Source organism: Scyliorhinus torazame, chromosome 2 (genome assembly GCF_047496885.1).
Source record: "Scyliorhinus torazame isolate Kashiwa2021f chromosome 2, sScyTor2.1, whole genome shotgun sequence".
Lineage (NCBI taxonomy): Eukaryota > Metazoa > Chordata > Chondrichthyes > Carcharhiniformes > Scyliorhinidae > Scyliorhinus > Scyliorhinus torazame.
In genome coordinates, this window is record NC_092708.1 from 178,590,389 (window position 1) to 178,609,015 (window position 18,627).

Below are 18,627 nucleotides of genomic sequence, written 5' to 3' on the forward strand. Positions count from 1 at the left end.
ATAGTCAGAGGCTTTTCCCCAGGGTAGAAGGGTCAATTACTAGGGGGCATAGGTTTAAGGTGAGAGGGGCAAGGTTTAGAGTAGATGTACGAGGCAAGTATTTTTACACAGAGGGTAGTGGGTGCCTGGAACTCGCTACCGGAGGAGGTGGTGGAAGCAGGGACGATAGTGACATTTAAGGGGCATCTTGACAAATACATGATTAGACTCACCTGAGGAAGGAGCAGCGCTCCGAAAGCTAGTGACATCGAAACAAACCTGTTGGACTTTAACCTGGTGTTGTAAGACTTCGTACTGTGCTCACCCCAGTCCAACGCCAGCATCTCCGCATCATGAATATGATGGGGATACGGACCCAGGAAGTGTAGAAGATTGTAGTTTAGTCGTGCAGCATGGTCAGCACGGGCTTGGAGGGCCGAAGGGCCTGTTCCTGTGCTGTACATTTCTTTGTTCTTTGTACAGTGCAGAAGGAGGCACCCCACTCAAGCCCACGTCTCCACCCTGTCCCTGTAACCCAATAACCCCCACTTAACCTTTTTTTGGACACTAAGGGCAATTTAGCATGGCCAATCCACCTAACCCGCACATCTTTGGACTGTGGGAGGAAAACAGAGCTCCCAGAGGAATCCCACGCAGACTCTGCAAAGACAGTGACCCAAGCCGAGAATCGAACCTGGGACCCTGGAGCTGTGAAGCAACTTGTGCGAACCACTATGCTACCGTGAGAATATGCTACTAGAGAGGGATAATCACAGGTTAAAGAGGTGTGAATTGTCTTAAGCCAGGACAGTTGGTAGGATTTCGCAAGCCCAGGCCAGATGGTGGGGGGTGAATGTAGTCCCGGTTGACGCCGTACTTACGCATGCGGAACTTGGCAATCAGTTCCTGCTCGGTGATTCTGCGTTGTCCCGAGTCCTAAAGGCCGCCTTGGAGAAAGCTTACCCGAAGATCAGAGGCTGAATGCCCTTGACTGCTGAACATGGAGGGAACATTCCTGCCTGGTAATTGTCACGTGATGTCCATTCATCCGTTGTCGCGGCGTCTGCATGGTGTCGCCAATGTACCACGCCTCGAAACATCCTTTCCTGCAGCGTATGAGGTAGACAAGGTTGGCTATGTCGCATGAGTGGGTAGCACCTCGTGGGTGTTGTTCTCACGTGTATTAGTGGTATCCATGTCGATGATCTGGCATGTTTTGCAGAGGTTTCCATGGCAGGGTTGTGTCGTGTCGCGGTCGCTGTTTTCCTGAAGGCTGGGTAGTTTGCAGCAAGCAATGGTCTATTTGAGGTTGCGCGGTTGTATAAAGGCAAGTAGTAGGGGTGTAGGGATGATGTGTTGAAGACTCCGAAGAAGATGTCATAGTTTCTCCGCTCCTGGGAAGTGCTGGACGACTTTTTGTCCTGTGTTTGTCTTCTGAGGAGGTCAGTGCAGTTTTTTGCTGTGGCACGTTGGAACTGTCGATCGATGAGTCGAACGCCATCTCCAGTTCTTACGAGGGCGCCTTTCAGCGTCTATAGATGTCTGTCACGTTCCTCCTTGTCTGAGTAGATCCTGTCTAAACGAAGGGCTTGTCCATAGGGGATAGCTTTTTTAATGTGTTTAGGGAACAAGATGGACAATGGAGGAAAATGATACTTTGATTCCAAATAAACCTGTTGGACTTTAACCTGGTGTTGTCAGACTTCTTACTGTGCCCACCCCAGTCCAACGCCGGCATCTCCACATCAGAGGAAGTGCACTTTCAAATCTATCCACTAGAGCATCAGTGAGGCCAGAGAGCAGCAATTTTCCAAACCTCTAAACCGTTGAGGTTATGCAAGCTAGGCAAAACATAGAAAAATAAATGATGGGGTGGGGATGTTGGTGGAATACATGGACTAAGTGATGGCAATAATGAAGAACAATGCCTGAAATAATTTGAAGCCTGTAATAATTTGAAGCCTGTTTACATGATCTGGGGTAAAGGATAACCCTTCTGATGTATGACAATGACATCTCGCTGAAAAATGTACTCACTTGATGTTTCACCAATGAGACAAGGTCTTCTGGAATATTACCTAGAGGGTAGGCTCGTCCAGCCAGACAGCAGCTAACAAAGGAAAAGAAGACCAATTATTCTAGGACTCATACTGTTTATCAAGCTATTGAGACGTTTCTTAATGTAGAGCAATTATATGTCACTAGTTAATAGCAGCAACTTTACAAATTTCTCAATATTAACAAAAGACCAGATTTATAAAAACCAGCAACTATACATCTACCAGCAAAATCAATGAAACCGAATTAGCTATTCAAAGTCAGTCATTACAATTATTTCCTGCTATTTCTGTTCGCCTGGATTCTCAAGGATTTGAATTTTGAATTTCACAGCAAGCATCCCTGGAGGGAATTCATAGCAGCATCAAAAATCGTCTTTTTCACTATTTTGTTTCCATTTGCTAATATTCGAGATGGGAAAAATGGCTGTTCAACCAGCATTCAGCCTGTTAGTTAATGGAGAATCTGTTCATATCCCAATTGGCATGGAGCGATGTCAGGCAGTCAATTGCAGAGCACGAGGCTGTGAAGGCAGTAGGACAATTGGTGAATTGGTGAATTCCCATACCAGCCCCCCCGAACAGGCGCCGGAATGTGGCGACTAGGGGCTTTTCACAGAACTTCATTTGAAGCCTACTTGTGACAATAAGCGATTTTCATTCATTCATTTTCATTTCATGTCTGGGAATACATTTACCCAGTGTTCTGACCCAAGAAGAGCATTACAAGGTAACTTTAATGTTTGTTTGCTTCTAATGGGAGCCTTATCTGTTGGATTTCTTTAAGCAGGAGATTAAGCAGGGAAAGCTGAGGCTATGAAAACAAACATGTTTGATGCCTTGCATGAAGTGCCATTTTTGCTCTCAGTGCTGGGAGTTAAGGTAAGAGTGGGAGTTTATAAAAGTGGGGGAGCTGAGATTTAAAGAGAGCGAGAGTCAGAGTAGAGATTTTAAAAGAGTGGTAGCTGAAAGGGACACCTCTGGGCAGAGGACGGCGTATGAAAAACAATCGACATGGTGGCATAGAGCTTAGCACTGCTGCCTCACAGCGTCAGGGACCTGGGTTCAATTCCGACCTTGGGTGGCTGTCTGTGTGGAGTTTACACTTTCTCCCCGTGTCTGCATGAGTTTCCTCCTGATGCTCCGGTTTCCTCCCACAGTCCAAAGATGTGCAGGTTAGTTGGATTGGCCACGATAAAATTGCCACTTAGTGCATAGGGATTTCCGGGTTAAGTAGGGTTATGGGGAGTGGGTAGGGGAGTTGCATAGCTGGGGTGTCTTTCAGAGGGTCAGTGCAGACCCAATAGGCAGAATGGCCTCCTTTTGTACTGTAAGGATTCTATAATGCAGGAGTGTAAGTGTAAAGTTGCCATAGTCCCAGATGACCGTAGGCTGCTTTCCCCTTTGTGGGGAGAGCTGACTAGTGGTGATTTAACCTGAGGGTCACCCCACCTCAGATGAGGAGCAACATTGAGAAGGTGGAGCCTTCACGAATAACCTCTTGACATCATAGGTAAACGGTAAATTCATTAGCAGATAAGTAACTGCTAATTTGAATTACTTATTCTAAATTGCTTTCAGACTAAAGGTACAAAGAGACATATTCTACAGATTAAAAAAACTAAAAACCAAATGGAATTTTAAAATAAAATAAAAACGAATTAATCAAAATAGAGATGCAGGGCCAGGCGATCTGTTGGACCTGCATGATGTGGGAGCTGGTGCACCCCATTGTGGTTCCCATGGTGAACACATCTGCAACAAGTTTTGGAACCTCGGCTCAGAGTCGATGAGCTGGAGTCTTGAGTTTTGGATGCTGCGACAAATCAGGGAAGGGGAGAGTTACCTGGACGCTGTATTTCAGGAGGCAGTCACACCCCTTAGACTAACTACCTTGAATTCGGCCAGTTGTCAGAGACAGGATGATGTGACTATGAGTGAGACACGGAGAGGGATTCAGGAGGTAGGGTTGCAGGAGCTTCAGCCTTTGGCCTTATCCAACAGGTTTGAGATTCTTGCTCCCTGTGTGGATGGGAGGGGGAATGTGGGGAGGATAAGCACACTGACCACAGGACTGTGGGACACGGAGCCATAATGTAGTCATTATCTGGGATAGTATAGTTAGGGGCATATACGCTGTTTTCTGTGACCAAAATCAAGAGTCCCAAGGGTTGCCTGTTTGGTGGTTGGGTTCAGGATATCTCACCTGAGCTGCAGAGGAACTTGGAATGGGGGGTAAAGATCCAATTGCCATGGTCCATGTAGGCACCAACAACACAGGTAGAACAAGGATAGTGGTTCTGCCGAGGGAATATGAGCAGCTAGGGGCCAAATTAAAACACAGAACTAAAAAGGTAATCATCTCCGGATTACCACCTGAGGCAGAAGCTAATTGGCAAAGGGTCAATAAGATAGAAGAGGTAAATGCATGGTTCAAATGTTCGGGTGGGAGAAATGGGTTTGAATTCGTGGATCATTTGCACCAGTACTGGGAAAGGAGCAAGCTTTTCTGATGGGACTGTCTTCACCTGAATCATGCTGGGACCAGAGTCCTGGCAAATCAAAGTTAAAGGAAAAGGTAATGATGAGGACTCTAAGCTAGTTGAAGGGGAGGAGGGGTCAGGAGAGGATAGTAAAGTTTCCGGAACAGGTATTGGAATAGAGAGTATGGAAAGCGGCAGGAATCTACCTTCAGACACAGCAGAAAAGAGGATAACTATGAGAAGGTGGACGGTCAACACAGCACTGAGTGTGTCGCACTTAAATGTCTGCAGTATACGAAACAAGGTAAATAAGCTAGTAACGTACATCGAAATTGGTGGGTTCGACATTGTTGGCATCACAGAGACGTGGCTGCAATGGGATCAGTATCCTATCAAAAGGACAAGCAGATGGGCAGAGAGGGCTGATGTGTTAGGCAGGTAGGTTTGATGTGGACTGCACTCGATGTAGGGAAGCTAGAAACAGACGTCTAACACTGGAGAAGATCCAACATTGTTTTATTCAACGATAGAACTGATATACATATTCAGCTGTGGGTCGACACTATACTGAACTGACTGGAGACCTTGTAGTAGCCTGACCAGACTTACTAGCTACCGCATGGTGTTTGCACTTGCTAGCTCGTGGACTCTGACTGTCTCAGTGGCTGGGTCCCGAGAAAGCGAGAACCCTAGTGCCCTCTGGCTTTAAAGTGGTAGTGTCCTCTCTGGTGATTGGCTGCACTGTGTTGGGTGCTTACTGGTCATCCTGTGTCAATCACTGCCTGTCTGCATCTCATTATATACATGAGTGGATATTATGACATCACCCCCTTTTTTTTTTAGATAAATAAATACTCAGGTGTGCCTGCATATATATGCCTGACTATATACAAAAGGTGTCTAAATGAACGTATATACATAGGAAGGTGTCGGTGGTGCAGATACATGGCAAACAAAACAATATTTACAGTGGTTAAATCGATGAAGTCACAAAATGTACAAACGTTCAGTCTACAGATTCAATCTTTGTGGTGGGCGACAAATTCTTGTTGATCGCCACAGGGGTGGATCAGGAGCCACCTGCACGTGGATAGGCGGGATCGCTGCCATCGCGGTGGTGGCAAGGGCTGGTAGGATTACTGGTAGATCGGTGGCCTCGTGGCAGGATACGTCCGGAGGAAACATCTTGGCGCGGGGCACTTCGGTCAGGTAGCTAGCGGGCGTGGAACTCTTCGCAGTGCCTGTCTTTTGCGCCGAAGCAGGGAGCCACCAGCCATGCGGACAAGGAACAATCTTGGGGCCACTTGTTTGATCACAACAGCTGTGGCTGACCAGCCGCCCTCAGGCAACTGGACACGAACATGATCAGTTGGGGCCAGCTCGGGTAGATCCGTGGCATGAGCATCTTAAGTGGCCTTCTGTTGGGCCCGTGACTGCTGCATTTTCTGTAAGACCGTGAGGTGGTCAAGGTCAGGAACATGGATGGCTGGAACTGTGGTCCTCAGAGTGCGATTCATGAGCATCTGCGCTGGAGACAACCCAGTGGACAATGGGGTTGCCCTGTAGGCCAGCATCGCCAGGTTGAAGTCAGAGCCTGAGTCTGCAACTTTGCACAGCAACCGCTTGACAACATGGACCCCTATCTCGGCCTTCCCGTTGACTGCGGGTAGTGGGGACTGGAGGTTATGTGACGGAAGTTGTCGGGCTGTGCAAAATCAGACCATTCCTGGCTGTAAAAGCAAGGACCGTTGTCGCTCATTACTGTGAACGGAATCCCATGCCTGGCGAACGTTTCTTTGCAGGCTTTGATTACCGCCTTTGACGCGAGGTCGGACAGTTTCACCACTTCGGGGTAACTGGAGAAGTAGTCGACCAGGAGTATGTAGTCGCGCCCCTTGGCGTGGAAAAGGTCTAAACCACTTTGGACCATGAAGAGGTCACGATCTCGTGCTGTTGCAGCGTTTCCTTGGGTTGAGCGGGTTGAAACTTCTGACAGGTAGGACAGTTGAGCACTGTGTCGGCAATGTCCTGGCGGATGCCCGGCCAATAGACCACCTCCCGAGCTCTGCGTCGGCATTTCTCGACCTCAAGGTGACCCTCATGGAGTTGGCCCAGCACCATAGCCTGCATGCTCTGAGGAATTACGATCCTCATTCAGAAGGACTCCCTCCACCACCGTCAGGTCGTCGTTTACGTTACAGAACTGGGGACATTGTCCCTTCTGCCAGCCATTGCTAAGGTGCTGCATCACACGCTGCAGCAGAGGATCCTTGGCCGTCTCCTCACGAATTTGGACCACCCGTTTGTCAGAGGCCGGAAGATTGGTGGCACACAACTGCACTTGCGCTTCTATGTGGCAGCTGAAGTCACTTTGTTCGCACGGTGTGGTAATGGACCTGAATGGGGCATCTGCAACGATCAGCTCTTTGCCTGGCGTGTAGACAAGTTTGAAGTCGTAGCGGCGGAGCTTAAGAAGAATTCGCTGTAATCGAGATGTCGTCATTTAAATCCTTCTGGATTATATGGACTGGAGGCCTGTGGCCCGTTTCTACCGTGAATTTTGGCAGGCCGTAAACGTAGTCGTGAAACTTGACTATCCCTGTCAGGAGGCCCAGACACTCCTTCTCAATCTGGCGTACCATTGCTTAGTGGGCGTCATGGCCCTGGAGGCATACGCCACTGGAGCCCAGGACGAGGAGTCATCTCGCTGAAGGAGCACCGCCCCAATGCCGTCCTGGCTTGCATTAGTCGATATCTTGGTTTCCTTGGTTGGGTCGAAGAACGCTAGAACCGGGGCTATGGTGAGCTTTGCTTTCAGCTCACGCATTCCTCTTCATGCGTGGGCAGCCACTGGAATTCCGTCGACTTCTTGACGAGATGCCGGAGGGCCGTGGTGTGGGATGCCATACTTGGAATGAATTTCCCGAGGAAGTTGACCATCCCGAGGAAGTGGAGGACCGCCTTCTTGTCCTCCGGAGTCTTCGTGGCGTTGATCGGCGAGACCTTGTCGGCATCTGGCCGCACGCCCTGCTGTGAGATGTGGTCACCCAGGAACTTAATATCCATTTGACCAAATGAGCACTTGGCCCTGTTGAGCTGGAGACCATGTTCATGAATTCTCTGGAATACCTTCTTGAGGCGAGCGATGTGTTCCTGGGGCGTTGTGGACCAGATAATTACACCGTCAACGTATACTCACACCCCTTCGATGCCCTCCATCATCTGCTCCATGATGCGGTGAAATACTTTGGAGGCATACATGATCCCAAAAGGCATCCGGCTGTAGCAGTAGCGACCGAACGGGGTGTTGAATGTGCACAGCTTGCGAACGGACGCGTCCAGCTGTATTTGCCAAAAACCCTTGGAGGCGTCCAGCTTAGTAAAGATTCTGGCATGAGCCATCTCACTGGTCAACTCTTCACGTTTTGGTATCGAGTAATGCTCCTGCATCATGTTGTGGTTTAGATCCTTAGGGTCAATGCAAATGCGAAGCTCCCCTGACGGTTTCTTAACGCAGACCATGGAGCTGACCCAGTCTGTTGGCCCTGTGACCTTCGATATGATGCCCTGGTCTTGGAGGTCCTGTAATTGCTTCTTCAGACGATCCTTGAGAGGTGTATGCACCCGGCGTGGTGCATGAATTACAGGGGTGGCGTTCGGCTTGAGCAAGATTTTATATTGGTTTGGGAGCGTGCCCATTCCATCGAATACGCTGTGGTACTGCGTGGTAATGTCATCTATGTCGGCTTGCAAGTTTCCATCAGGTGAGGCCGTCGCCGGTGATGATGACATGGTGTGGACTCGCTGAACCAGGTTCAGGAGCTTGCAGGCTCGAGCACCGAGCAGGGACGCTCTGTCAGGCCCGACGATTTCTAACCGCAGTGTTGCCTTGATCGCCTTGTTGGATACCCCTAGTTAACAGGAGCCACTGGCAGCTATGGCATTGCCATTGTAGTCAAGGCAGGCCGGTGGAAGAATGCTTGGTCTGGCGCGGATGGTGTCGAGGTGGGATTTTGAGATGAGGTTCGCTGATGCGCCGGTGTCCAGTTTAAATCGGATGCAAGCCTTGTTAACTGTGAGGACAGCACACCACTCGTCGTCGGGATCCACACTGACGATCGAGATGCGTTTCGCCGTTGTGGTGAAAGGCAACGCATGTGTAGTTATGATACCCACCCGGTATGGGGACTTGAGGCACTCAGCATCAGGGTCTGTTGAGCTGTCGGGATCGGAATCTGGCATGCCTTGTTGTATTGAGCGGACACTTCTGCGCCGCAGCTGGGACCGCTGGCTGCTGAGCGGTGGAGCAGATCTGCAAAGGGCTGCGTAGTGGCCAAGCTTGCCACACTGTAGACACCAGCGTCCTTTTGCCGGACATTGCCGCTTTAAATGGGCAAAGCCACAATTTGGACACGTCATGACGCCGACATCAGCGCGTTCCGTGCACCATCGCGCATGCGCAGGGACCATGCGACGTACGCACCTGCGCAGTCGGGTGGTCGGGCTCGTCATCCACTCTGTTGTAGCGCGCATGCGCAGGGACCCGGGAAAAACGCACACAACTGCCACTCTCCTCGATGCTCAGGCCCTGCATTTGTGCAATGGCCTGCACCCGTTCCGCCTCGTGGGAGGCCAGCTTCGCAGTTTCTGCCGCCCTGATGTGGGAGTAACGATTCTTAGCACGCTCATGGACAACGCACGTCTCGATAGCGACAAGAGAGGCTCAAATGTTTGACTTTCAGGAGCTGCCGCCGAAGGGAGTCGGAGTGGACCCCGAAAACAATCTGATCCCGGATCATGGAATCAGCTGAGGAGTCGTAGTTACATGACTGCGCTAGGATGCGGAGATGGGTCACGAAGGACTGAAAAGGCTCATTCTTACCCTGAAGCCTCTGCTGGAAAACGTACCGTTCAAAGCTCTCATTCACCTCAATGTCGCAGTGGCTGTCAAACTTCAGCAGGGCTGTTTTGAATTTTGTTTTGTCTTCGCCGTCAGCGAACGTAAGGGAGTTGTAGATGTGGATGGCGTGGTCCCCCGCGGTGGAGAGAAATAGCGTGATCTTCCTTGCATTCGATGCTGCTTCGAGGTCGGAAGCCTCGATGTACAAGAGGAACTTTTGCTTGAAGATTTTCCAATTGGTGCCGAGGTTGCTGGAGCTGGGGAGTTGCGGAGGAGGCTGGATGTTTTCCATTTCACCGGATGGCTGCTTGCTGGTCGATGCTGATTCACTCGAGGTAGGTCTGTCAAGTTCAATATCACTCTGGTACCATGATGTGTTAGGCAGGTAGGTTCGATGTGGACTGCACTCGATGCAGCGAAGCTAGAAACAGACGTCTAACACTGGAGAAGATCCAACACTGTTTTATTCAACGATAGAACTAACATACATATTCAGCTGTGGGTCGACACTATACTGAACTGACTGGAGACCTTGTAGTAGCCTGACCAGACTTACTAGCTACCGCATGGTGTTTGCACTGTGCTAGCTCATGGACTCTTGACTGTCTCAGTGGCTGGGTCCCCAGGGAGCGGGAAACCTAGTGCCCTCTGGCTTCATCGTGGTGGTGTTCTGTCTGGTGATTGGCTGCACTGTGTTGTGTGCTTACTGGTCATCCTGTTTGTCAATCACTGCCTGTCTGCATCTCATTATATACGTGAGTGGATATTATGACAGGGGCGGGTTGCCTTGTTTGTAAGAAATTTAATTACACCGATAGCAAGAAGCGATATAGGGTCGGAAGGTGTGGAATCTGTATGAGTAGAGTTGAGGAATCGCAAAAGAAAAAAAGGCCCATGGGCAGCACTGCTGCCTCATAGCGCCGAGGTCCCAGGTTCAATCCCGGCTCTGGGTCACTGTCCGTGTGGGGTTTACACATTCGCCCAGTGTTTGCATGTGTTTCCCCCCACAGCCCAAAGATGTGCAGGGCAGTTGGATTGGCCATGCTAAATTACCCCTTAATTAGAAAAAAATGAATTGGGTACACTAAATTTATTTTATTATTTTTTTTAAAAGGCCCAGATGGGAGTTATATACAGTCCCCCAGCAGCAGTCAGGATGTGGGGCAGAAATTAAATCAGGAGATAGAAAAGGCATACAAGAAAGGCAATATTACAATAATCATGGGGGATTTCAATATGCAGGTGGACTGGGAAAATCAGGTTGGTAGCAGATCCCAAGAAATTGAATTTGTGGAATGTCCATGAGATGGTGTTTTGGAGCTGATTGTGGTAGAGCCCACTAGGGAACAGGCAATTCTGGATTTGGCGATGTGTAATGAGGTAGATTTGATTAGGGAACTTAAGGTGAAGGAACCCTTCGCGGGCAGTGACCAATATGATAGAATTTACCTGCAGTGTGGGAGGGAGAAGCTGGCATCAGATGTAACAGTAAGAAGTCTTACAACACCAGGTTAAAGTCCAACAGGTTTGTTTCGAATCACTAGCTTTCCGAGCACTGCTCCTTCCTCAGGTGAATTCACCTGATTCAACATTTCACAGCATAAAAGCAAAAGAAAAAGCATACGATGTGAGAGGATTAGTGGGGAGCCTTTAAAAGCAGGCAGAGGACAACTAAAAAAGCAATAAAGAGGGGAGAGAAGATGAAATACCAGTGTAAGCCAGCTGGCAATATAAAATAAGTTTTCAAGAGGTTCTTTTCGCTATCTAAAAGGTAAGAGAGAGGCAAGAATGGACATTAGACCACTGGAAAATGAGGCTCGAGAAGTAGCAATGGGCAACAAAGAAATGGAGGAGGAACTTTGCATTAGTCTTAACAGTGGAGGGCACCAGTGGCATACCAGAACTTGAAGAGAGTCAGGGGGCAGAGGTGAGTATAGTGGCCATCACTAAGAATAAGGTGCTTGGGAAGCTGAAAGGTCTTAAGGTGAATAAGTAACCTGAACCGATGGACTGTATTCCAGGGTTCTGAAGGAGACAGCTGAGAAGATTGTGGAGACATTGATGGTGATCTTTCAGGAATCACTGGAGTCAAAAAGGTCCCAGAGGACTGGAAAATGGTTAAAGTAACACCCCTGTTTAATGTCCTATGTTTTTCATGTATGGAATGATCTGTCTGGACTGTACGCAGAACAATACTTTTCACTGTACCTCAGTACCCGTGACAATCAATCAAATTCAATTCAAATTCAAATTCAGAAGGCTGGGAGGCAAAAGACAGGGAAATGACTAGCTTGACTTCGATCATCGATAAGATTTTAGAATCCATTATTTAGAATGAGATTGTGGAGTACTTGGAAGAGCATGGTAAAATAGGGCTGAGTCAGCACGGCTTCACCAAGGGGAGGTCATGCCTGACAAATCTGTTAGAATTTGTTGAGGAAGTAACAAGGATGTTAGACAAAGGAGAGCCAGTGCTCGTGATCTATTTGGGTTTCCAGATAGCCTTTCACAAAGTTTCATACAGGAGGCTGCTAAATAGGATAAGAGCCCATGGTTCAGGGGCAAGGTACTGCCATGGATAGAGGATTGGCTGACTGAAAAAGCCAGACGGTGGGGATAAAAGGGTCTTTTTCAGGATGGCAGCTGGTGACTAGCAAGGGTCAATGTTGGGACCACAACTATTCATGATATACATGAACAATCTGGAAGAAGGAACTGAGGGCATTGTTGCTAAGATTGCAGATGATACAAAAATATGTAGAGGGACATGCAGTGTTGAGGAAGCAGGGAGGCTGCAGAAGGACTTGGACAGTTGAGGAGAGTGGGGAAAGAAGTAGCTGATGGAATACAATGTGGAAAGGTGTGAGGTTATGCACTTTGGTAGGGAGAATAGAGGCATAGCCTATTTTCTAAATGGGGAAAGGCTTCGGAGATCTGAAGTACGGAGGGACTATGGAGTCCTGGTTCAGGATTCTCTTAAGGTTATTATGCTGGTTCAGTTTGCAGTTAGGAAGGCAAATGCAGTGTTGGTGTTGTTATGGGCGAGGCGTTTTCAGAACCGCAAAATGTATCATGGCGTTCAACCAACCTCTCCTTTTAATGTATTTGTTACTTTTCCTAGCACATGGTTTTTTCCCTAGGCGTGGGATTACAATTATGGACACGTGGGTTTTTAAACACAAAACACTGTTTATTCCATGAACTCAACTTAACATCTTAAATAAACATTGGATCTCTTAACACCCCGTACTTCAAAGATAACTCAGAAAATATTGCAACAGTAAATAATTCCTTAAAATGTTCCTTCAAACTTCCAAGAGACTTAACACCTTTAAACAAAATCACATCAGGCTAAAGGCTTCGCTATTATAAGTTTAAATCACCCAAATGATACAGAGATGGTCTTTTATGGCAGAGAACCATCTCACTGCAAAACACAGACACTCCCAAGCTCTTTTCCTCCAAACTGCAAAACTAAACTTCAAAATGGCTGACCTGACCTCAGCTCCACCCACTCTCTGACATCACTGTTTTCGTAAAGGTACATTGCTTAAACATCCATGTATTAAACGTACCCTCACATGACACCTCCCCCCAAGAAAAGAAAATAAACCATCAACTTCAAGATGGTTTCATTTTTCACTTTTGCACATCCACTAAGAAATGTACACAGTAAATATACATTTTCAGTTGAAGAAATCAACACACTCAAACAGGTATAATAATATAGTCCATTTTTCTTCGTTCTTCTTCCTCCAACTGAAATCCTTCTCGATTGACAGTCTCTTTCAACAAAGTCTCTGCACAATCCATCCATTCTTCTATTCCTCAGCATTTCTCTTCAGAATCAGATAATTTAGTTAAATCTGACCACAGAGTCCCTTGCAATTCTCCAATACAGGAAATTGGTGATCACAGCTTTCAGGCAGTCAAATGCCTGTTGAAAGTTCGCTGTCCATGGAATGTTTTTTTTTCGTTTTTTCAGCAATTCCATCAATGGAGTAATCAGGCCACAAAACTTTTGCACAACTGTTCGATCAAAGCCATTCATGCTAGGAGATCGCATTATTTCCCTTTGTCTTGAGGGTAGCGGAAAGTCTGCAAGGAAAGTGATTCGGACTTCTGCAAATTCACTTTCCGCTAGGTTCATCACCAAACCCGCCTCCTGAAGTCGATCGAAGAACTCCATACGATGTTTTAAATGTTCTTTCCATGTCTGGAAGTTGGAAATAAAAGCAGATTGTCCCACTTTCGCAATGCAATCCCTCAATGGTGGGATAGGATAATAGTCCGTTTTGTAACTGCATTCACCTTTCAATAGTCCACACACAATCGTTGGGTACCATCTGGTTCAGGTACCATCATTATGGGTGAGCTCCATTGGCTGCAACCCACTTCAATTATGCCATTCTTCAGCATACTCTCAATCTCGGTTAACCTGTGCCAATTCCAAATGGATGCTGTTTGATCGGAACAGCATTTCCCACATCTACATCATGTGTAGCCATTTTAGTACTTCCCAATTTATCTCTACAAATTTGCCCATGTGATATCAATAACTCTTTCAGGTCAGTTCATTTTTCCTCTGGAAGGTAACTTAACAATTCATCCCAATTTTTAAGAACATCCTCATTTTCCAATTTAATTTGAGGTATGTCAAATTCACAGTCATCTGGATTTGATTCATCACCGAGTTAGAATCATTAAAACCTCCTTTTTCTCTCCTTCCCTTTCAAAGTACCTTTTAAGCATATTCACATGACACACTCGGTGAGTCTTCCTTATATCTGGTGTTTTTAACCACATAATTCACCTAATTTAATTTCCTTTCAATCTGATACGGTCCACAAAACTTAGCTTTTAAAGGTTCTCCTACCACTGGTAACAACACTAAAACTTTATCCCCACTGGCAAAAGTACAAGCTTTGGATTTCTTGTCCGTTACCCGTTTCATCACATTTTATGCAACTTTCAAATGTTGGCTAGCCAATTCACCTGCTCTATTTAATTGTTCCCTAAAATTTGTCACGTAATCCAATAATGTAATTTCCGATTTCGCACCCACCAATTTTTCCTTAATCAATTTAAGTGGTCCTCTTACCTCATGACCAAAAATTAGTTCAAAAGGACTAAATTTGGTAGACTCATTAGGTGCATCCCTAATTGCAAACAATACGAATGGGATTTTTAAATCCCAAATGATATGGGCAGCATGGTAGCATTGTGGATAGCACAATTGCTTCACAGCTCAGGGTCCCAGGTTCGATTCCGGCTTGGGTCACTGTCTGTGCGGAGTCTGAACATCCTCCCCGTGTGTGCGTGGGTTTCCTCCGGGTGCTCCGGTTTCCTCCCACAGTCCAAAGATGTGCAGGTGAGGTGGATTGGCCATGATAAATTGCCCTTAGTGTCCAAAATTGCCCTTAGTGTTGGGTGGGGTTACTAGGTTATGGGGATCAGGTGGAGGTGTTGACGTTGGGTAGGGTGCTCTTTCCAAGAGCCGGCGCAGTCTCGGTGGGTCGAATGGCCTCCTTCTGCACTGTAAATTCTATGTTAATCTATGTTAATCCTCTGGATAATCTTGACAATACGCCCTCAACTTTAACGTCTGATGCCACCTTTCTAACACTCCCTGCGATTCTGGATGGTACGCAGTTGATTTAAATTGTTTTATTCCTGAGCTATCCATAACTTCTTTGAATAACTTTGAAGTAAAATTTGTTCCTTGATCTGATTGAGTTTCTGTGGGTAGTCCATATCTAGTAAAGAATTTAAGTAACTCCACAATCCTTTCAGCTGTAATATTACGTACTGGAATGGCCTCTGGAAACCTAGTAGACACATCCATTATAGTCAAAAGATATTGATTCCCACTTCTTGTTTTAGGAAGCGGTCCTACACAATCGATTAGGACTCTCGTAAAAGGTTCTTCAAATGCTGGAATGGGTATTAAGGGCGCTGGTTTTATCACTGCTTGAGGTTTCCCTATAACTTGACATGTGTGACATGACTGACAAAATGTAACTACATTTTTATGTAGTCCAGGCCAATAAAACTGTTTCAGGATTTTAGCTTGAGTTTTCCTTATTCCCAAATGACCTCCCACTGGTACCTCATATGCAACTCGCAACGCCTCCTTTCTATACCCTACCTGCAATACTACTTGAATCAACTGTAATATGACCTGCCGACTCTTGTACTCAATACCCCGTCCGATGAAGGCAAGCATGCTGTATGCCTTCTGGACCACTATCGACCTGCGTTGCCACCTGCAGGGTACAATGGACCTGAACTCCCAGATCTCTCTGTACATCAATTTTCCCAGGACTCTTCCATTGACCATATAGTCCGCTCTTGAATTAGATCTTCCAAAATGTATCACCTCGCATTTGCCTGGATTGAACTCCATCTGCCATTTCTCTGCCCAACTCTCCAATCGATTTATATTTTGCTGTATTCTCTGACAGTCCTACTCGCTATCTGCAACTCCACCAATCTTAGTATCATCTGCAAACTTGCTAATCAGACCACCTATACCTTCATCCAGATCATTTATGTATATCACAAACAACAGTGGTACGAGCACGGATCCCTGTGGAACACTACTAGTCAACTTTCTCCATTTTTATTTTTTTTTCATTTGTTTATTCTCCTTCTTTTTCATGTTTTCTCCCACATTTACACATCAATAATAAACAATAATCAACAAGATATGTCAATCCCCATAATAACAACGATCCCATCCGCCCACCAACCCCCAAACCTCAACCCGCATGTTTACATAAACAAATGACAAAAAGGAATCAGGGATTACCCGTAGTCACCCTTAATCTACACGGCTCTCCACCCCCCCCCCCCCCCCCCCCACCCACCCCCCCAACCAACGCCATCCAGCCTCTAAGAGAGTACCGTGCATGATACCCCACAGTTGTACCCCCCCCCCACCCCCCACCCCCAAGTCTCCAGCTCCTCCCGTCCACTGCCTCTTGTAAAACTCCTCCTCCCAACCTCGGTTCCCTTCCCCAACCTCGGTTCCCTCCCCTCAACTCTCCACCCCGGCTAGACCACTCGGACCCTGTTCTGTCAGGCTCCGATGGCCGCAGCCCCTCCCCCACCTCACTCCCGTTCACTAGCCGGCTTAAACCGGCCAGCGTGGAGGCCCCCTCACGGGTCCCTTTCCCCCTTGCCCGGCCCTAGGAAAGCCCAAAGATCCCCTTTTAGCACACATATCCACCTACACCCCAAAGAGCCCTCCATTCGAATCAAAGTCCCTTCCCTGGTCCAAATATATGCAACGTTGGCTCTTTTAGCCTCTACCCCCGCGCGCAGTGATACAAAAAAAAGAAGAAAATACAGTCATGAGGTTACATCGGCACATGACCATTCCTCAATTTGTCAGTTCTGCCACAGTCCTTCTGCCTTCGCAAACTCCTCCGCTGCTTCCGCCATTCCAAAATAAAAGTCCCTGAGCGTGTAAGTCACCCTCAGCTTCGCTGGATATACAATGCCACACTGCACCTTGCCAATGTACAATGCCCTCTTCACCCGGTTGAAGGCAGCCCGCCTCCTCGCCAGCTCCACCATAAAGTCCTGGTATACACGTATACCAGCTCCAGCCCACTGCACCACCCGCTTCTGCTTAGCCCAGCTCAGGACCTTCTCCTTCACACTGTACCTACGGAAGCACAGAGTCACTGCCCTTGGCGGCTCATTCGCCTTTGGTACAGGCCTCCACGACCGATGAGCCCGATCCACTTCATATCGGGAGGGGTCCTCCCCCTCCCCCAGTAGTTTTGCCAGCATCGCCGTAAGCACTGCGGCCTCCCCTGGTGCTCCAGCCTCCATCTTCTTTGTCGACCCCGCGGTGACCTTTCCCCTCTCCAACGGACTTTCAGCCACTTTTTTCCCGGCCGTTTTTTTGGTGTTTTTTGACATCCTTCTTCTCCTTGCGCTATCCCCCGACTTTTACTGCCGTCGCTGGCCCTAGGACCGGGCGTTACTCCCCGAAAATGCCGTTCTGAACGGGAGCCCTCCAATGTGCGGCTCACCTTTCTCCATTTTGAGACACTCCCTTCCACCGCTACTCTCTGTCTCCTGTTGCCCAGCCAGTTCTTTATTCATCTAGCTAGTCCCCATACGACTTCACTTTTTCCATCAACCTGCCATGGGAAACTTTATCAAACGCCTTACTGAAGTCCATGTATATGACATCTACAGCCCTTCCCTCATCAATTAACGTTGTCACTTCCTCAAAGAATTATATTAGGTTTGTAAGACATGACCTTCCCTGCACAAAACCATGCTGCCTTTCACTGATAAGTCTATTTTCTTCCAAATGTGAATAGATCCTATCCCTCAGTATCTTCTCCAACAGTTTGCCTACCACTGACGTCAAGCTCACAGGTCTATAATTCCCTGGATTATCCCTGCTACCCTTCTTAAACAAAGGGACAACATTAGCAATTCTCCAGTCCTCCGGGACCTCACCCGTGCTCAAGGATGTTGCAAAGATATCTGTTAAGGCCCCAGCTATTTCTTCCCTCTCTTCCCTCAGTAACCTGGGATAGATCCCATCCGGACCTGGGGACTTGTCAACCTTAATGCTTTTTCGAATACCCAAAACTTCCCCCTTCCTTATGCCGACTTGACCTAGAGTATTTAAACATCCATCCTTAGCCTCAACATCCGTCATGTCCCTCTCCTTGGTGAATACTGATGCAAAGTACTCATTAAGAATCTCACCCATTTCCTCTGACTCCACGCATAAATTCCCTCTTTTGTCTTTGAGTGGGCCAATCCTTTCTCTAGTTACCCTCTTGCTCCTTATATACGAATAAAAGGCTTTGGGATTTTCCTTAACCCTGTTAGCCAAAGATATTTCATGACCCCTTTTAGCCCTCTTTATTACACGTTTGAGATTTGTCCTACTTTCCCGATATTCCTCCAAAGCTTCATCAGATTTAAGTCGCCTAGATCTTATGTATGCTTCCTTTTTCATCTTGCTAGTCTCACAATTCCACCCATCATCCATGGTTCCCTAATCTTGCCATTTCTATCCCTCATTTTCACAGGGACATGTCTGTCCTGCACTCTAATCAACCTTTCCTTTAAAGACTCCCACATTTCAAATGTGGATTTACCCTTGAAGAACTGCTCTCAATCCACATTCCCTAGCTCCTGCCGAATTTTGTTTTACTTGGCCTTTCCCCAA

General features: G+C 47.3%; 1 protein-coding gene across 3 annotated transcripts in view; it reads right to left on the reverse strand.

Annotated features, from left to right (window-relative positions):
* vps8 (VPS8 subunit of CORVET complex) overlaps window positions 1-18,627 on the reverse strand; it is a 1,010,867-nt gene that overhangs the window by 770,582 nt on the left and 221,658 nt on the right. For all 3 annotated transcript variants that reach the window (XM_072480702.1, XM_072480693.1, XM_072480711.1), the window contains exon 25: window positions 2,017-2,089. In XM_072480702.1, coding sequence (XP_072336803.1) covers window positions 2,017-2,089 — 73 coding nt within the window. The remainder of the gene's footprint in view (window positions 1-2,016; window positions 2,090-18,627) is intronic.